A 21,426-nucleotide genomic window follows, 5' to 3' on the forward strand; every position below is an offset into this window, starting at 1 on the left:
AGAGAGAGCCTGTTCAAGGGCGCTGCTTTATGATCCAGGTGGGAGCACAGTCAGGTGGTATTCTCTATATTTCGCCGAGTTTTTTTACCAGTTGGGAAAAAAATAAGTATACAATTAGTATGTCGCTGAAAATACCGCAGTTAGATGTCCCTTGGCTATCCCTTCAAATGCCTCATCCCTTCAAATGGGCTCATTGACATATTGATAATGAGGATAGTACGTCTCAAGTTAGGTAATTAGTTACGATTACCTAATTAAATCTCAGTAACAAGAAAATTAATGGCAGCTACTCCACTGTACTGTAAACAATATGCACTAGGTTATCATTGAGTAATGCATTGTTCTTTTTAAATCTTGGTGTGTGATAATTAATTGGGACACCCTGTATATATTTATGATCTTTGCATGCTGCTGATGATGTTTTTCATCCCTAATAAATGTTGTAAATTATTAGAAATGTTATTTTTTCTTGAGTCGTTAGCATTGCTTACTGGAAAGAGAAGCAAATACTGAGAAACACAACATTTACGGGCATTTCACGCACCGTTAATAAAAGACTGCTGAAGGGGTCACTGAAGTCCTTGGGTGTTTTTTTTTTTTTTCATGGTAAAAAAAAGCACCCAAAGCAATTTGAAACATGGTGAACATTCAGCAACCTGTTCATTCTCTAGGCATAGGCTATCCATATTTTTAGAAATAACTCTTAATTGGCTACTTCCATCTCGTTCAAAAATATAATGAACTTTGTCCTGCATGTATATTTAAATATATTGTGTGTGTGCATGCTGTTTACAGTGGAAACTTAAAAAAAATGTTGAAGTGAAAAAATCCAAATGACACAGCCGCTGCTAATGTTTCTAAGACTTTTCAGCATTGCCATTTGTTGGGCGGGTTGGTAAACTGAAAGCATGTTTAGCGCCAGCAAGCAAGGACGGGAGGGAGACCGCACCACAATGCGCGTTGTGGTGTTGTCTCCCTCCCGTCCTTGCTTGCTGGTGCTAAATATGCTTTCAGCTTCTAATACGCATGTCCTCCTATTGTCAGGATTTGCAGAAATAAAGTGAAACAATGAATTAAAAGCCGTGCACGTCTGCGCCAACAATGATGTAGTAAGCTATTAGCCCCAGTAAAATTTCGAGTGGAAAGGTAGAGGAAAAAGTGCTTTAGGTGTGTGTGTGGGGGGGGCTTTGGCATCTCCCAGGGGGGTCAGCCACCCCCTCACCCCCCCAAAGTCAGCTGCTGTAAACACGGAGTCAAATCCGTTTAGTGATCAAGAGGCAGCCCTCAGTCATTTCACTGTTTCCTTTGCTGCTCTCTGTTGGCTGGTCTCCTCCTTGCCGAGTGCTTCCAAATGTCACATATGTCATCACCAACACACTTTCAAAATTCTGTACACTTCCGGTTGTCACGGCTCCGAACTTCTTGGCTACCCGCTCTTGCTTTCATGCTAGCCCACATCCTGCGAAGCGTGCTGCTATAGACCCTGCATTGCGCTCACATTTAGAAAAGCTCGCCAATATAATTGATTCGTATGGTGACACCTCGTGCTGAAGCACCTCCACTGGAAATGAACAGCTGCCATCGCCGCCTTCCCCAGATCGTGGTGATGATATAGGTTGCTATGTTCTGCTGTTTTCGCCCACTGGCTGTTAAGCTCGTTCTGCGCCAATGGCATCATCAGTGCAGGTGTGTGTGCAGTCTGTATGTGGCATGTACAAACGCTGAGCTGAATGTTTGCTGCAGAGAGGTGATGGAAGTCGTTGCAAAGGAAACGACGAGTGTAATATACGGCAGCAATATTTCCTGAGCATATATCCGAATCCTTATGTCCTCGAGGTGGTGTACTATGCATTCCTGTAGCTCGGCAAGCAAATTTATTTATTTATTTATTTATTTATTTATTTATTTACATATACTGCCATCTTGCATAGCAAGATATTGCAGGAGTGAGTGCATACATATGTCAATCAGTTGAAGAATACATTTGAGTGGCAAAAAGAAAACAAGCAATTGAAAAAAAAACAATATCAGGAATAGCTAGTTGATTAATGAACATGATTAGGTAATAGGTTGGCAAATACATCACTTGGTAACTCGCGCAAGGACCCCTCAAGGCCATTCCAAATCACAATTGTATGCGGAAAGAAGGAAGACCTAAAACGATCAATCGTTGCATTCAAAGGAACAATGTTAAGATGATGACTTCTTCTGGTGGGCCGAGAAGAAGGGTTAGTGAAAACAATAGGTGCATTGACATAAGTTTTCCCATGAGCAATTTTATGTAGCAGAACAACACGGTCACAAGTACGTCTATGGGCCAGTGGCTTTAGCAGTAGCTTGCTCGCATGTGATGTCGGTGAGAAATGGCGGTCATAACGATTATATATAAACCTTATGGCCTTTTTCTGAATAGACTCAAGCATGTCTATGTCTTTGGAATGATGTGGCGACCACACTACCGACGCGTATTCAAGTAGAGGCCTTATTAGTGATCTGTATGCTGTTAATTTACATTCTTTAGTTGCATCTCGTAAGGTTCTTTTAAGAAAACCCAGTTTTCTCAACGCCTTGTTGGTTATACAGTTAATGTGAGCATGCCATTTTAGATCAGGGGAGAAAGTAACACCAAGGTATTTAAACGTGTGGACGCTTGCAAGCTTGTGCGCTTCATTAAAATATGTAAATTGTAATGGTTGTTTTTTATTCGAAAAAGTCATTGATACGGTTTTCTTAAAATTAAGTGACATTTGCCAAATAGGAGAGTTGCATAGGTGAGCAAAATGTGCATTCATTACAGTGTTACTTGGTTAACTCACTGAAGCAGCTCCAAAGCACTCAAGCCAAGCATTGCACAAGGTGTAATCATGAGGCAGCCGGTGTCGTGTCATTTCGTTTTTCCAGTCGGCGCTCTTGCAGCCAGGCACTGCAGACGGTTTCCTTCTAGCCATCGCAAAACACTGTCAGACTCTCGTTAGTGCAGCTAGTCAGACCGCTAAGCACAAATGTGTTGGAACACGAGCAATTTGGCACAAGCGTCGTGGGCTGTAGATACAAATTTGCATGTGTGCGCAAGCGAGTGAAAGAAGGAGCAAGAGCAGGGAGTGCGCATACCTGCTAGCAGACTAACTGGAAGTTGTAGGTTCTTGCTTGACGAGTTTACAGTGTCCTCCTGGTGACATCACCAGATGCACCCTGTTGACATCATGACAAACGCTGGGGATACCGGAAAGGCGTCAAAGAGGAGCACAGGATCGTGTTTTTATTTTGTGGCTTGTAGTGCTGCTGCGTTTGGCACCATTGATCATGACAGCATTCTGAACTCAATGCGCGTGTTTACTTGAAATGTTTAAAAAAGTTTGGAGGTTGTTTAGGGGCCATTTTAAATTATGTGCAAGCTTTTGACATTCAGCTAGAGCATTGGTTACATAGCGTGGCGGCTTTTCGTCTTGCATATACGATAGGCTATAGCCTGTCGTTTCACCATTGAGATCTTCTACTCCGCATTCTGCACAGTAACCTGTTAGTATTCATCGCATAACATTCAGAGGTGGGCTGCACAGACTTATATTTCTCTTTTGCGGTTTGCCTTGGTAGGGCAAAATGCTAAATTTTCATTGTTGCCTGGTGGCTTGCAAAGTAGCGATTGAGAGAAACTCGGCTTGTTGATGTAGGTGATGAAAATTGCTCGCACTCTTCTGCAAACTAGAGGAATAATTTATCTGACATTTTCTGATGTTGACCATACGTCCAGTCCACTTTCGAGACCACTCCGAACTTGGATTCTCTGAATGCATTTTAATGAAATTTCTCTACCTGTGTCAAAGGTAGAAAGAAGCTGCAAAATATTGACACTGTACACAGTCTTGGCAACGATTTAGCGAAGACTGCCCATGATATTGTAATGAAACAGCTATAGCAATATCCGTAAAAATTGGTGTGGTTGCATGCGGGCAGGTGTATATCTCTTGCGGGAGAAAAAGGTGCATCACTGCTTGCACTTGTGCTGCTCTTTCGCTTGCAAAAATGTGTATATTGTCAGGTAGTAGTGACGGTGAATAGTACTGCGGCAAATTTGTGAATGATGAAACTGACTTTTATTGGGTGAACTTGGGGCCACAAAAGCAATTTACGCTCAAAGCACAGCGATAGCGGTAAGCACCGTCGGCGATCGCCAAAATCTGCTCTGCCGGTCAAGCGTGTCGGCTTTTATACATAAGCCATCGAAGGTTCCAGAGTAATCACTGGTGCCCGCGTGTCTTCCAGAAAGTTGTACACAATTCGCGTCGCACATGCAGTCAGATCACACAAGCTTTGGTAACAAGAGACAGCAGAAAGAACCATCGATAACATTCGAGAAACTTTTGATACATGCGAGCACGTCCTGCGCTGAGCGATAACATTAGTTAGACGGTGAAAAGCACACAAGTACACATGTCAATTTAATTTAGGATGGACTTGCCATGGTGGCTTAGTAGCTAAGGCATTCCACTGCTGGGCAGGAGGGCACAGGTGCAGTTGCTGGTCATGTTGGGTGTACTTCGAATGGGGCGAAATGCAGAGATGCCTGCGTAATTAGATTTAGGTTCACGTTAAAAAAAAAAGCAGCAGTAAAGATTAATCTGGAGTTCCCCACTATAGCGTGCCTAATAATCTTGTCGTGGTGGTATCGGCACGTGAAACCCAACAATTTGTGCAATTTTTAGCTTCTTTCTGAACACATGACTGGCAACTGTCATATTTATTTGTTTAACCAGTTCTTTTTGTGAATGGTCTAGGGGAACAAGCAAAACATATATGTGGTGGTAATAATGTTACTTGTATTTCTCCTTAGAATCCTTGCTCACAGCACGTTGCCATCATTGTTGCAAGGTATGTACAGTCTCTTTCTGCATGTATAAGAGTAACTAAAGTGGCCCAGTCATTTTAATGATTAAAATTGTGATCTTTTTGCTTGTGTGCAAGCTGGCCTTTGTAGCTAAGGTGTTGAGCTGGTAAGCTCGAAGACATTGTGCGATACCAGGCCACTACAGTTGCATTTCGAGGAGGGTGAAATGCAAAAGCTCCTGTGTACTCAAATTTAGGTGCACAGTAAGAACCCCATTTAGTGAACGTTAATCGTGAGTCCCTCACTACAGCGTGCCTCTAACCATATTGTGGTTTTCGCATAACTTTAATACCTCATAATTTTAATAGCTGGCAGGAGTGACTCAGTTCATCTCGACTTTACAAGCCAAAGATTTACAACAGTAGGCTTCGGGGAACTCTAATAACTTTATTGAAAAAAAAACTGCTGCTAAGAAAAGTAAGTGCAGTTTGTTGGTATGCTATAGAGCATAGGCTTTTTCTCTTGCCAGCAGAGAGCCATACATTTTGCTGCATTTCCAAAAAGGCAGTTTTTAGCTCTTCAAAACTAGGCCCATGCAGAACACTGTGGGATATTTCTTGAGATAAATCTAGTAGTGGACCTTTAGCACTCGAGATGTTCTTAAGAGGAATGTGATGAAATCTTGAAAATGTGTTTGGCTTAGCTGTTCAGTTCACAAGAATGACCAAATGCTGAACTATGCATGAATAAATAGGAATCTTAAAGCTAGAATGTTGTTAGTGTAGCTGCAGAACAAATTATTCTTAGTAAACTACCAAGCATCTCATTTTTCTTTATGCACAAGGCCTTTGCTTTTTGGCCTGTGGCAAGTACAATTTTTACCTGCTCCCTGTACCTTGTTCTGCCATGTACAGAAGGCAGCGCCATGGTGCACTTTTAATTTTTGTGTCATATGTCACTACATTCAAAAGTGAAAGGTGCCTAAACCTCATGGACACCCATAGAGGTCATAAGGTGCAAATAGGGACCATTTGCATGCAATGATTCTGCAGGTGGTCTGATCTCTTTTGGCCACAAGGGTGCTAGTGTCAACATTTGCAGAAACTTGCAACTTTTGTGCTACGGAAAATGTGTGTCATGTTTAGGGATTGAAATGTGCCTCGTAAGTTGCATTGAGAAATCTGCACTTTAGCCTGCTCTCCTTTATGGTGGATGAATGTCTACATGTACAGATTCATGTACAAAATTATGTTGACTTCCTTTTTTGTACCTCTGTTGCACTCTCATACCTCAAGCTAAGCACCGACATACATAGCTAGTTATTTCTATGTAATGCAAAATTCTCCACCATAAAACAGTTTTGACAAGCTGTGGTGTTCCGAGCTTTCTGGTTTTCTATGCTGTGTTGCACCTACTTCTTTCTGTCAGCACACACAACATCTCAAAGAAAAAGTGTCGAAAGCTGCGCTGTTTGTAATGGCTGATGTATGAGACATGTCTCTGTTTTCTAGGGAAAGAACAAAGAAGAAATATGCAAACTGGTAGATAAACTTTACTGCATAAGTAGGAGTCTGCCACTTTTGTCAACCAGTGCTTTAAACGTGCACTATCATTGCAGTGAACTACAAACTAATTGAAGACCGGTGCCTTTATTCTCCTAATGTCCTTTCTCTGTTCTACTGGGTTTCGTGTCCCTTTGAATGCCTTAGATCTTTCAAAAAATGGTGACAGGAAATCTGGTGCCTAAATGTAGTGCATTGCATAATAAATTTAGTCTTTGCACTTATAGCTAATGCACGGGGACCTTCTGTCTGCTATAGGAAATCTTCATTCATTTTCATAATGTGTACAAGATCTCTGCCCAGCTTGCTCCTGCAACAATTTTTTAACATAGTTAGAAAACGCTGCTGCCTTGTAGGCTGCTGTTAGCGTGTGAGTCAGATATTGCACTTTATACATGCAGCAGGCAATTAGCAATTTTGTGTCAAAAATGGGCAAAAATTGCTTGGCATGTCATCACCAACTGCAAAGCAAAGGGCAGCAAGCAGGCCAAACAGGTATTGGCTGATTTCTTAATCATGAGAGCGTACTCAGTAATAGTATTATTGTTGCTTTAGTGAAATAAAAGTATGCATAACTACGATATCAAAAAGCAAAAAAAAAGTTATATTTATTATTCTAGTCTGGATCTATGATCATCTGCCTAATGTTCTGTTTTTTACTGCATTCATGCAAGGCAGCATCTGGCTGTCTATAGGCGTGCTCCAAACTGATGACTGACTCGGGCACACTATGTGCCCGAGTCAGTCACTAGTCTCTTACCGAGCTCGCTGTGACAGTGCTTCCCGATGCATATCATCTCCAAAATTAACGGTATGCTTGCTGACACACTCAGCTTTTCTTAAGCACCTCACAAGCTAAATGCTTTGGCAGAGATTGCCTTGTATTTAGCTAATTTATATCTGAAATACACAAGCTGATGCACAGCAAAATTTCCACAGAAAATACTCGCATAGCTCGGCCAGATTGGAGTGCGTAAGCACATCCTCCTGCACAACAGTTGTGCATTAGATCTGCTGCATTGTGTAGGTACCGCAGACGCCACAGGGTGCTACCATGTGCCATGGCTGCACACGTCTTAACCAGTTCAAAGAAAAAAATGAAACAAAGGCTGTGGCGTGCGGCATTATGACTTTTGGGCATTGCCTTGCCCCCTTTTCATAACCCCTTTACAGCTTCCAGAGTGCTTGTGGTGATGCAAGGATAGAGAAAATGCTTCTATACCAGTGCTCCTCTTTTAGAGGAGCACTGGTAACTCCTCTTTTACTTGAAGGATGCGATAAATTTCTGAGGCAGGAGATTTGTGAAGCTATAGAGCCTAATAGTGAAATCATTCTCTGATTTACTTAGATAGGTACTTCAGGGCCCTCTTTAAGCACAGATTGCTGTTAGCATTTCTTTTAAGTGAGCTTCTCATGCTCTAACAGGGCAAATAGTTTTGTGATGTTTCAGTGATAGACCATTCGGTTAGCACGTTACATATGAACATGTTCAGTATTTCACCAGAAGTAAGGTGATATCAGTAGAATTCCTTTGTTGAATGCTTCAAAATCATTTGTTATACAGAACACTTTGTTAATTGCAAGCTTTACAGGTTACAAAAGAGCAGGCTAAGCATATTTAGCAAAAGAAAATATTTAACATGGATTCAACGGATACTTAAAGGAACACTAAAGGAAACTATTCAGTCAAGCTAAACTGATAGAATAATGATGAGAATTTTAAGGTGTCAATATTATCATGAACAGAGAGTTAGTAATAGAGCAATTGAGGTAAATGCAGGGCACGATTAGAGACTTCCCCAGGACATTCAAGTACTTGTATGATGACGATGGCACTCCTCATTTAAATTCAGTCACTAGTAATCAACCATTCATTATAAAAACATCATTGTGTTGCGCTATAAGAAGAAAGTGCTGCTTGTCAAGTTCTATATTATTATTAGAAAAAAAGAACTGATTGAAACCCTTGACAACGATGCGGGTGGTTGAAAGGTTTCGTTTTCGCTCAACTCTGTGCTGGCCGCGCTTGCGTGTTTCGGTAGTTTAATTATCATGTAGTGCTGCGCTGGTTTTCCTGGCTATCGAAACTTGCACAATCTGCAAGTAGTGATGCCACGGGACGCCCACAATGTCCACGCCACTTCACCACAAGTAGCTTCAGCGGCGAATCTACTGCTCTGCTGTGGCTCAGTTTCTCCATGACCGAGCATTTGCATTTTCTGCTAAACACCGTACTACCCTCTGTCAGGCGCTATTTTACTCACCGGAAGTAGAGTGGACTATACAATGGTCGCGTGGGCTGAACAGTGCTCTCCAGCTGAGGTGCCGCATGTGGCAACATAGTGTGAGGGCGCTGTGAGCGAACTGGGTTGGGGTGGAGACGTGCTTCATAGCACATTCAATGTAATTTCACTGCAGGCACTGAGACTGTTTATGCTGGTACGCTCTTATAACGGTGCTTTATTTCAACCGCAAATTTATATTAACACATTTTTGCTATGTTGACATATTTGAGCCATGGGTCATACAACATGACACCTTCAATTTTGCTGTCGGTGTCCAGTACGTCGACTGCTAGCGAGCGAGCGTTTGTTGCGCGGATGCTGGCACACAACAAGCTTTTCTTCAAAAAGTCTCTGCAGCAAAATATTTTATGATTGTACTTTGGGGTGCTTGCAACTCTTGTCAGCCGGTGCTGATTGTAGTTTTAACCAGGTGAACTGCTATTTGTAACTGTTTTCTAAAAGCAACACAATTTTTGCCACAGAAGTCACCTATCTGCAACATGAAGCTACATGGGAGAATTTTATTGATACGGTGTCGTTTTACATGCTTCTTGTTGGTGGAATATTGATCAGGTACAATGATCAAAGATAACATTATAGTGAAATAAACTATGTTAACTATGTGGCAAGAAAAGGTGAACACCAATGCACTTCTAGGTAAATCTAAGGATATATAGACATATATATGCACGACATACGTGTAAGAGAAAAATTTTCAAATATTCAAAGTGCACTGATTGAAAAAGTGAGAACTCCCGACCGGAATAAGCTTGTTTCTTTTAAAAGCTGCAACAGCCCGAGGTGAACAAATCGACTTTCCGAGAAAAAAAAATCAAGGCACTTATCCTACATTAACATGAACAACAGTGTTAGGGAAAGAATATTGCCTATGTGCTCACGTTGAATCGAGGAGATCGGGAAGCCTTTATCAATGCAACTTCTGTGGCTTGTCTAGTGATCTCCTTCAACGTGCCAGCAGGTGAAATGAAGTAGAAACATATAGTTTAATCGAATGGTATTTGCTGTTCAGATCATATTCGACTTCAAAATTCACTATTACAGAATATTAAATAGCCGGTTCCGTTTCAATTTAATGCGTAACAGCAGTTTTGGAGTCTCGAAGGTGAGGGTTAGATTCAAGTGTGGACTCTTGTTCTGAATGATTTTGTTGCTGGAAAGTCATGGCTGTTGCACAGAGGCACACCACTTTCTGGGACAATTAACGCACAGGTGCTAATCGGTTCTGCTGAACAAGTTCCCAGCTGTCATTCAATATATACACCCCATTTTCGGGCAGCTTGTAAATCTGCTAACTTGATTCAGGCAAGGAAAACATATTTTTTTACAGTAATGCCTGCAACTCATTACGATTGGGTGCCCAATGTGGTACTACACATTTCTTCAACGAACACAACAGATCTGCAAATATCTTGACGCGTATGTGAGGCATGCAGTTATTTTAGTTGCTTCATTATCGTCTTTATGATAGTGCACCGAATAACTGAAAGCAGCCGTTTATAATACAGAAGCTGCTTTATTGAGCGGGCATACAGTCCGGAACATCATTACATTTAGGCATCAAATATAAGACCCTAGAAAAAACTCAGTGCCTTTCCACTCTTTGAAGAAAAATGACCGGCAAAGCTGTGTATGTGGGCCCCTTAATGGCAAACTGCACCTCCGCTGCAGATCGGCCCTGCATTGCACTATCTTTGGGCTCGGCTCACGTATGGGAAGTGCTTAACGCCTTCTTCACCTCCATCGCGCGTTGGCCTGGTATTGCGCTATCTTTGTGATCGACTCGCATATGGGAAGTGCTTAACTAAGCCTGCGTCACCTCCCCCACGGGTCGGCCCGGCATTGCAGTATCTTTGAAATTTTTTGCTACACAAGGACACGATATTGGGGAAAGTAGCCCCTAACAGCTTCGCTGTAAAAGCCAAAGGATGCAGCTAACTTTTCTTTGTTCTTTTTTTAAAACAAATTCTGGCTTTTACTTCTGGCAATAAAATTATGAAGCACCCTGTTCAGTTCTCACAACCTGGGGTCCTCTAGCGTGCATGTCAAAAGAAGTGCACAAGTATTTTTCCATATCGTTCCCATCAAATTCCATGACCTGGTTTCAACCCATGAGCTTGAATTTAGCAGCGCAACGCCATATCCACTATGTAGCCACTAATTATAGGCTACCGCGATGATTTTATTCTTCTTTTTTGTTGTTGTTGTTAAGCATGGACTGGACAGAATATGTCACATGGTTTTCGGGCCAAAGATTAGCATATATAATCGCTGCTTACAACTGTTTTTGGCACCTGACGTCCAACCACAACAAAAGAACCCATAGTGATTACTCCGCATTCTGTTGCACGAGGAAGAGGGAAACATAAATAGAATGTTGCACTACAGCTTTCTTTTTTTCTTTTTCTATAAGAATACTTCCCATAAATTTGAGTACAGGGTGCTGGATGGGGCAGATAAGTTTTATTTGCTTGATGCAGCAAGTAGGAAGTTTACATATGTTTTTTTTTTCTTTTTGTGTTTTACAACACCTATTGATCAAAAACTATATACGAATAAAGGGAAAATCAGACATCCACCCGTTCGTAGCAATTGCTACAAAGGAAACCCATACGGATTCCTCAAAAGAAAAGCCTCAGAGTTGAAGAAAAGTTCGTCCTGGTCCTCCTGGTCCGGGACTCGAACCTGGGACCATCGCCTTTCCGGGGCAGCCGCTCTACCATCTGAGCTAACCAGGCGGCTAGCAGATGGCAGGGCGAAGTCGAATTTGTCGACAACACGAAGCAAAGGCAAGTGTTTGACGTAGTAATTATGCGGAAACCCGCAAGGTGGAGAGGTAATGAATAAAGGGAAAATCAGACATCCACCCGTTCATAGCAATTAGTTTGTAGTTCATAGCATTACCAGGTGGTAGCTCAGATGGTAGAGCGGCTGCCCCGGAAAGGCGGTGGTCCCGGGTTTGAGTCCCAGACCAGGACGAATTTTTCTTCAACTCTGAGGCTTTTCTTTCGAGGAATCCGTATGGGTTTCCTTTGTAGCAATTGCTACGAATGGGTGGATGTCTGATTTTCCCTTTATTCATTACTTCTCTCCACCTTGCGGGTTTCCGCAGAATTACTACGTCAAACACTTGCCTTTGCTTCGTGTTGTCGGCAAATTCGACTTCGCCCTGCCATCTGCTAGCCGCCTGGTTAGCTCAGATGGTAGAGCGGCTGCCCCGGAAAGGCGGTGGTCCCAGGTTCGAGTCCCGGACTAGGACAAATTTTTCTTCAACTCTGAGGCTTTTCTTTCGAGGAATCCGTATGGGTTTCCTTTGTAGCAATTGCTAAGAACGGGTGGATGTCTAATTTTACCTTTATTCATTACTTCTCTCCAGCTTGCGGGTTTCCGCAGAATTACTACGTCAAAAACTATGTACGCAAGAATATACGAGAGACACATGCTGCTTCAAAAACAAGAAAATATATGTTCTCCAAGGAGAACCGTACAATAACATAGTAGAATAAAAGCAGACACTGCGGCCGGAATGCATGCGCAATCACCGCGCGGCATTAAAAAAAATGAAGTGATGTAAAGAAGAGAAAGAAAGGCATCTATTCCTAAGACATATATGCATGTCGTATCGATTTATAAATACCGTTTGAGCAGTCTGAACGCATATAACAGCACACGACGTAGTACTAATGAACCTTTCAAGTAGTATCGTCAGCAGTTTCCAATGGTGCAACCTTGATGCGGCCCAATCCACATCGATCGCAGCGCCACCACAGTATTTTCCGTCATCGCTCGCCTCACTGCAAAGCATACGTTGCCCCAGCCACTCAACCACTCAACCATATTCTAGTATGTACACTCTACCGGTGGCCACAAAGGCCGGTGATGGTGGATGCTACATCACCACTCCCTGTTTGGCAGCAGGAGATTTAAATTGCAATAAAGGTATTCGTACCCTCCAGATGCAATTTTTTCGTAAACTAAGTCTTTCCTTGGCATGAAATAAGTATTGCGAGGTTTCTGAAATGGTACTGAAACAGTCCACATCGAGTTTGTATTTTCCTTTCATCATCATCATCAGCCTGGCTACACCCACTGCAGGGCAAAGGCCTCTCCCATACTTCTCCAACTACACCGGTCATGTCCTAATTGTGGCCATGTTGTCCCTGCAAACTTCTGAATCTCATCTGCCCACCTAACTTTCTGCCGCCCCCTGCTAGGCTTCCCTTCCCTTGGAATCCAGTCTGTAACCCTTGATGACCATCAGTTATCTTCCCTCCTCATTACATGTCCTGCCCATGCCCATTTCTTTTTCTTGATTTCAACTAAGATGTCATTAACTCGTGTTTGTTCCCTCACCCGATCTGCTCTTTTCTTATCCCTTAATGTTACACCCATCGGTTTTCCTTCCATAGCTCTTTGCGTCGTCCTCAATTTAAGTAGAACCCTTTTCGTAAGTCTCCAGGTTTCTGCCCCGTACGTCAGTACTGGTAAGACACAGCTGTTATACACTTTTCTCTTGAGGGATAATGGCAACCTGCTGTTCATGATCTGAGAATGCCTGACAAATGCACCCCAGCCCGTTCTTGTTCTTCTGATTATTTCAGTCTCACGATCCGGACCCGCAGTCACTACCTGTCCTAAGTAGATGTATTCCCTTACCCCTTCCAATGCCTCACTACCTATCGTAAACTGCTGTTCTCTTCCGAGACTGTTAAACATTACTTTAGTTTTCTGCAGAATAATTTTTAGACCCACCCTTCTGCTTTGCCTCTACAGTTCATTGAGCATGCATTGCAATTGGTCCCCTGAGTTACTAAGCAAGGCAATATCATCAGCGAATCGCAAGTTACTCTTATCCCCAATTCTTCTCAATCCAGGTCTCTGAATACCTCCTGTAAATACCCAGTGAATAGCATTCGAGAGATCCTATCTCCCTGTCTGATGCCTTTCTTTATTGGATTTTGTTGCTTTCTTTATTGAGCCGCTATAGATATCTTTCAGTATTTTTACATATGGCTCGTCTACATCCTGATTCCGTAATGCCTCCATGACTGCTGAGGTTTCTACTTAATGAAACACTTTCTCGTAATCAATGAAAGCCATATGTAAGTGTTGGTTATATTCTGAACATTTCTCTATCACCTGATTTATGATAGTGTGAATATGGTCTATTGTTGAGTAGCCTTTACGAAACCCTGCCTGGTCCTTTGGTTGACAGAAGTCTAAGGTGTTTCTGATTCTATTTGCGATTACTTTAGTAAATACTATGTAGGCAACAGCCAGTAAGCTGATCGGTCTGTAATTTTTCAAGTCTTCGGCATCCCCTTTCTTATGGATTAGGATTATGCTAGCGTTCTTCCAAGATTCTGGTACGCTCGAGGTCGTGAGGCATTGCGTATACAGGGTGGCCAAGTTTTCTAGAACAATCTGCCCACCATCCTTCAACAAATCTGCTGTTACCTGATCCTCCCCAGTAGCCTTCCCCCTTTGCATAGCTCCCAAGGCTTTCTTTACTTCTTCCGGTGTTACTTGTGGGATTTTAAATTCCTCTAGACTATTCTCACTTCCATTAGAGAGTTTTAGAATAGGGGCCCCAAACGTTCTGGGGCCCCAAAGAAACAGCGTTGAAGCCACTGCTCATGCGCGAAACGCAAACTCCGTTTGGGTTTTGCGTTGGGAACACTATTTCACCGATTTAGCGGGAGCCCAAATAGCGGCCCCAAAAGCTTTGCATCAGCAAACATGATGGCACCCATCGAAGCGACAGCTCTAACCTAGCACCAAACTGGGTTCGATTCGTGGTAACGCGTGAAGTTCGCAAGCTAGAAGAAGTGGCTGCAGTTATCGCTTTCTCATAACTAGGGTGTGTTATGAAGATTGATTCATTAGACGCCGCAGTTTCCGAATTCGATTGTGGATATTATGGCTCGTAGGCCTAACACGGCTAAGCTTGGCTGGTGAAGGCATGTAAAGTTGGTTTGCTCAAAACTAAGCGCAACTAATTGTTTGCTGCTTACATAATAACCCCTAAATTGTAATTAAATGAAAATACACGCAAGTCAAAATTACCACTCCTGTCATAAAATGGTATAGTTTATTTAATTACTTCTAATAACTTGTTGACGGCATAGTGGCGCTGTCAGCGCAAGATGCTCTACGCAAACGCAAAGCCCTATTCTAAAACTCTTCACTCCTGTATGCCCCAATGCTAACTCCTGCAAAGCTTTTTGGGGCCCCAAACTATTGTGGCCCCTATTCTAAAACTCTCTATTATCGTCGTGGGTGCCACTGGTACTGTATAAATCTCTATAGAACTCCTCTGCGACTTGAACTATCTCATCCATATTAGTAATGATATTGCCGGCTTTGTCTCTTAACGCATACATATGATTCTTGCCTATTCCTAGTTTCTTTTTCACAGCTTTTAGGCTTTCTCCATTCCTGTGAGCATGTTCAATTCTATCCATATTATACTTCCTTATGTCAGCTGTCTTACGCTTGTTGATTAACTTGGAAAGTTCTGTCACTTCTATTCTAGCCGTAGGGTTAGAGGCTTACATTGGCGTTTCTTAATTGGATCTTTTGTCTCCTGCGATAGCTTACTTGTATCCTGTCTAACGGAGTTACCACCAACTTCTATTGCACGCTCCTTAATGATGCCCATAAGATTGTCATTCATTGCTTCAACACTTAAGGTCCTCTTCTTGAGTGAAAGCCAAATACCTCTTCTATAGCTTGATCTGGAATTCCTCTATTTTTCCTCTTACCGCTAACTCTTTGATCGGCTTCTTATGTACCAGTTTCTCCCGTTCCCTCCTCAAGTCTAGGCTAATTCGTGTTCTTACCATCCTATGGTCACTGCAGCACACCTTGCCGAGCATGTCCACATCTTGTATGATGCCAGGGTTAGCGCAGAGTATAAAGTCTATTTAATTTCTAGTCTCGCCATTTGGGCTCCTCCACATCCACTTTCGGCTATCCCGTTTGCGGAAGAAGGTATTCATCATCTGCATATTATTCTGTTCTGCAAACTCTACTAATAACTCTCCCCTGCCCATCCTAGAGCCTATGCCATAATCCCCCACTCTCTTGTCTCCAGCCTGCTTTGTGCCTACCCTGGCATTGAAGTCGCCCATCAGTATAGCGTATTTTGTTTTGACTTTACCAATCGCCAATTCCATGTCTTCATAGAAGCTTTCGACTTCCTGGTCATCATGACTGGATGTAGGGGTGTAGACTTGTACCGCCTTCACTTTGTACCTCTTATTAAATTCGACAAGACCTGCCACCCTCTTGTTAAAGAATTTTTCTTTAGTGTCTCTTTAATCAAGAAAATCGCGAATGTATGCTTTTGTCTGACTGAATAAGTGGCCTCAAGGTCAGCCTGGCCAGCTGGCAGAATATTGTACGCCCATAATCGACACGAAGGCCTGCTAACTGTGAGGTGAAAGAATTAAAATGCTTATTGTATCTCGTGACATTGTCACTTCCTGATTGAACTGGTATCAGACGAACCACTGCAAGCACCGTCTTTTTCTTGGCTGTTGTGCTTTCACAGATTTTACCGGCACAGGTTCTAAAACTTGCCATTTTCATCAGTTTCATTGTGTTCATGACTGCTACAGAGTCCCGTCACACCAGCATGGCATTTGTTGTGATGTCAGCCAGCAATTCCTGTGAATACCACAGCTTCATGGCTGCAACTGCTGATGACAGTGACAACGGTGATATGTGTATTTATTGTAAAAGAATGAATCAGTCGCAGATACCTAAATTCTTCCATTTAGGTAAATTCATTACAATAGTCGTCACTGCAAACATGTTCACAGTATGTGTTAAAAGGCCCGCGACACAGAGTTTTTCATTATATGCATAATTTTGTTGTTCTAGAGGCGTTATATTGAGGCATTCCACTGTATACAGGTGAAATATTGACACTCTTAGTCACATGATATAGACAAGATGAATCAGTAGTTTGCTGCATGAATGTCGATTGTAAGGCCATTTATTATGTTTATGTTGTGTTAATGCTGCCTTTCTTTTCAGGAAAACGGTGTGCCTTTGAAGGCCACACCTATAACTATTGATGATGTGGATGACTCTGAAACAGAGGAACCCGCTTCCCAAAGCCCAGAGGTATAATGATGTGACTTCGACTGAGCTTTATTTATTTTTTTTATTTATTGCATGCCTTCTTTCAATGTAGCCAATAGTTTCCCATGGGATTATTCTCTTTCAGAGTGCCTCCATCGTGCACCAATCTGCAGATGAAACATGCCGGGCCATGTGCAATCAGGTAAGGTCCACAATCTTTCCTAACTTTAATTTGCCTGGCATTATAATATACATGCAAGGAAAATAACAGGTGACTTAAATGTACTGAGGATAAGGTCAATATACCTAGGACGTTGTCAGATAATGATCAACTTTATTGCTACTACCATATTCACTCAAAAATAGGTCAACTACAAGTTGACCCCTATATATTGACCTCACCGAAAAAAAAAATTAAATATAGGTGACTAATCTTCTGAAAACTAACCATAACACATGGCGTAGCGTGAATTGCCAAAAATAACTCGAGTACGATGCAGCTTTTCAGCCATCTCTCGCATGCTTAAGCAATGTGCTGCCAATTTTTTTTTCTTGCCCTCGCAGAGGTGGCCACAGCAGCCATATAGAAATGACAACTATGAACATGACAGACTTTTCTTTATCACAAGCTCAGCTACTAGATGTGGCAGTTGATGCCAAAGCTGTGTCCTTTTGGGAACTGCTGGAGAAGTCGTCCTCATCAGATGTATCACGGATGTACTTGGCATCCCAAATGACGTACTCAGTGCCATTGAGTGCAATCGATGTGCAGCATTTCTTAAATCCAGTCTAGACTATTGCCGCTGGTAGGCCTTCCGACAAATCCTTTACCCACGTCACAACTTCACTGAGACAAGAGCCTTCTTGTGGCGTCATCATTGCTTGCTGTTTGGTCACTGCAATGGCAGAGAACCCGTGTCTTGAAAAACCAGAACACATGCAGCCACACTTTGCGGAGTTGGTGGACAAATTGCTCCCACATTTTGTGTTCGAGTTGTTTGTGTGCTCATTTTTCTGGTATATGCTTAACCTGTAGGGCTGAATAACTAATTAGCTTATACCTGAAACACATATTATTCAGCTAGAATGTGTTGGCTGCAGAACTTGATAATGACAGTATTGTCATTTGCAGGAGCCTGACATTGCAGGGTCAGAAATTCTTGCTGAACTTAACGGCAAGGTGAGTTGCTTTTGCCTTATTCTGATAGCAATTATAAGGACAGTCCCAGCTTAAATTTGCATTGATGTGGTGCCCCGTATATTAAGATCATATAAAAAAAAGCATGTGAGAGAGAGAGCACTGTCTGTGTGTGTGGGGATTGGACGACAGGGTGAGTCTGCTCAGACTGGGGAGGGCATGAGTTGCAGGTGAAGCATGTCTATCCTCTAGTCAGCCCGGCCTGGAGTGATCACGTTATCACTCCATGCTGCAGATGTAAAAAGGGGGTGCATGTGCCCTATCCTTCAAGTAATCTGCAGTATTTCTAAAGTTTGAGGGACCCGAGATGGCTGTTCTCTCCATGTCCCCGTTACTCCACCGGTATTCCTGGGTTTCTGCATGCCTAATGTTGCAGCTCACATTATCTCAAGGAAGTGAGAACTTACTCAATATGTCTCCGGACTGCTGTTTGCACTGTTCATCACGCCAGTGTTGTGAAAGCAAGCGTTCGCGGTCATTGAGTGAGACCTTTTCTTATTTTGCGTGTGCTGAGACTGTGCTCATTAATTTAATTAGTATGAGAATGTTTGCCGCAGTATATAGGGCCATTGAAACTATAGACAATTAATAGCTTTTATATGCTTTGTCTTTCGGTCAGAACTGACTCGTTTCGTTAAAAGAAAAAACATATACTATTCTGCTTGCTTCAGTACAAGTATATGCGATAATAGCATGGATAGTTGGGCTAGTTGGTACTGTATTCCATGGAAAACAGCACAGGAACATTGAGACGCGAAAAGTGACACATGCATATACAACTTAAAGGGCTCCTCACCAGGGCCAATAGCAAATTTTGGTTATACGCTAGAAGTTGTTACGTGTCCTCTAGGGAGCGTTCTGCCACAAAGAGTTTTCAAATCGGCTCATTAATAGCCGAGACAAAAATATCTCAGTGGCGCAAACCCATGATTTCAGCAGGTGGGCTCCACTGCCAAGCAAGACACTCTCTCCACTCGCCCCGTCTAACCTCTGCAAGTGAAATTCGTTCCCTGCGTTGCCCCACACCGAACCTTGAGGATAGCATGACACATACGTCGCAGGCCCCTCCTTCGTTTTTTTTTTTTCTCACTTTTTTTTTTTGGCACTACGCATTTCCGTAGACGGCGTCGCGCGCGAGCTGTTGTCTCGTTCGCACAGCTCACGATTTTGCATGCCATGCACAAGGAAACATGACTAGCGGTATAATTTAGTGCTACACGAATACTGAGGCAGAACAAGCGGATCACAGAGCATGATCATGTGCTGGAACACAGTAAAAAATGGCATAGTTTCGGCACCCACGCACGTGGCCGCACGACCGCGGGAACAAGCAGACGAAGCAGAAGTACATCTCCCTTGCTTCAGTGCGAAGTGAAACAAAAAACCCGCAGACATTCCGTTTGTGTCTTTTATTATTTCTCTAAACTTCAATTCGTCAATTCAAGCAACAGATCGCAGAGAAAACAGATGTTGTCTTGAATAATTCTCGAAGTCAGCTGTCACCACATGTGACGTTACACTGCAGACACCAGTATGTGGGCGCAGGCACACGAGTACGTCTTCCTCCGGCTTGGAGTGCGGTGGCCACGAGGAGAAGGAAAAATGGCGTTCGGTTTGAAATGTCAGATATTTCCGCAGCGCGTAGCGATGTAATACTTTGCAGACACAATCGTTATCGCGCCGTGTATGCTCAAAATGGCCAGACTTGGTGAGGGGCCCTCTAAGTATAAGATTTATCTTTTTTTCCGAGGATACATGGTGCAACAGGCTTCAAAAGCTTTTTGGAAGTAAACTGAATAATTATTCTTTACTTATTTGATTATAGCTCATATAACTGGAGCATGCTCGGGGCAAAACCATTTGTGGCATGTGTGCAGTGATAACCCCAACAGCTTTTTTGCCAGCCTTACGTAAAGCATGAATGCCCTAATTCTTGTACAGCTGGCCTGCTGTGCCCCGTGTTATGTACAGCTTGATAGTTAGCATGGCTTCTTTTAAAGCGAGAGAATTATATGTCCCATTACACAAAAATCCGTTGTTGTCTAGCGTGACTGAAAGATGGTATCAAAAATGGCCAATTGCACAAACAATAAGAACATGGAAATGCTTGGATAGATGTCAGATTGCTCAGGTAGGTTTCTGTAAACAAAGCAAGTTAATTGCTTTGGTGAGAAAGTTCGCCGGACAGCACGATATAGAACCTGGGCCCCTGGGGTGCGAAATGAGCACGAATCCCTGATGCCACAGCGGCTCTTTGGTTCTCTCAGTCTTAAGGTATGCCTAGTGCGTGTGCCATGTGGCACACGTCACATTGCAGCCATCTGGTTGACTAAAGGTGCTTTCGCGTTCCCACATGTAAGCAGTCTTGATGTGTATCTCCCTTCTTATATTGCAGGTGCACCTAGGAAATGATGTGTACATTGAGAAGAAGGAGTGGGAACAGCTCCAGGGCCTCAGCCGGGACTCCCTGTTTTGCAAACACCTGGCGAAACTAGTGTGGGGACCAGCACTCAGGGGTAGGAGCGTCACAGGGGCTCTTTGTCAGCGCTTCCGGAAGAATAGCAATGCTGTTGCAAAGCCGGCATTGAGCCCCCATAAATTGCAAGCTGTGGGTAGTAAGTATCAGTCCCATTCTTGCACGTTTGTTTTTGTAGTGTTTAACAATACATGTATTACAGCAAAATAATTAATTTTCCAGATGCATTTGATGCATATCTTACAAAATGTGGTGCCCCTAGGAAGGAAAAGAAATCACGACGTTCAAAAATGAACTGCTACCTCGCGGAGCTGCTGCGAGACACTAAGTGAGTGTAAGAAGCCAACAAATAAAAAAAAGATCAGGCCCTCGGTATCCTTTATTCTCATGCATTAAGTGTGTAATTGTAAACATGTTTACATGCAGTAAACCTCGTTAATTTGAAGCCATAGGAGCCATGGAAATCTCAAAATTAATCAAACAATAACTCAATCCGGGCAAAAAATATCATTGCTATTATTTGTTGCTACTATTATTTGGCGAATTTTGGATTGCTGAATGTAATCAGTGGTGCTGGTTGGTCGCATTCAGTAGTTTGTGGCTCCAAGGGTAATGTTTTCTAGCAGGCCAACTACTGTATTTACTCGCATAATGACTGCACCCCCAAACAGTGTTCCCTGAAAAAATATAAGGTAATTTTTTTAAATAGGTCCCTCTGAAGAATTGCGCAATAAAGAATTTACCCTTGGGGGTACCATTCGGCAAAAAAAAAATAAACCTTCAAAGTGTTTATCTTGCTTTGTGCTGTGCCATGCATCAGTATATGCAAGTTACACATCTGCCCTTATAAAAGCTTTTGAGTGTGTGCATGAGCGCAGCAACCATGCTTCTGACTTGCAAGCATGAACGGAACACTCTCCGGCATCATTTCTCTTAATGGTGACAATAGATGCGCCATACCTTGAAACAGC

The 21,426-nt window shown here is 42.7% G+C and overlaps 2 protein-coding genes across 4 annotated transcripts in view; one reads left to right on the forward strand and one right to left on the reverse strand.

Annotated features, from left to right (window-relative positions):
* Window positions 1–21,426, reverse strand: part of LOC135900479 (fatty-acid amide hydrolase 2-A-like) — a 143,224-nt gene that overhangs the window by 53,276 nt on the left and 68,522 nt on the right. The window lies entirely within an intron of this gene.
* Window positions 1–21,426, forward strand: part of LOC135900481 (BEN domain-containing protein 5-like) — a 51,742-nt gene that overhangs the window by 29,056 nt on the left and 1,260 nt on the right. Inside the window, exons 4-9 of the mRNA XM_065429968.2 lie at window positions 4,832–4,869; window positions 16,734–16,823; window positions 16,927–16,983; window positions 17,914–17,961; window positions 20,375–20,594; window positions 20,678–20,783. Of these exons, the coding sequence (XP_065286040.1) occupies window positions 4,832–4,869; window positions 16,734–16,823; window positions 16,927–16,983; window positions 17,914–17,961; window positions 20,375–20,594; window positions 20,678–20,783 (559 nt within the window). The remainder of the gene's footprint in view (window positions 1–4,831; window positions 4,870–16,733; window positions 16,824–16,926; window positions 16,984–17,913; window positions 17,962–20,374; window positions 20,595–20,677; window positions 20,784–21,426) is intronic.

The sequence above is a fragment of the Dermacentor albipictus genome, chromosome 5 (genome assembly GCF_038994185.2).
Source record: "Dermacentor albipictus isolate Rhodes 1998 colony chromosome 5, USDA_Dalb.pri_finalv2, whole genome shotgun sequence".
Lineage (NCBI taxonomy): Eukaryota > Metazoa > Arthropoda > Arachnida > Ixodida > Ixodidae > Dermacentor > Dermacentor albipictus.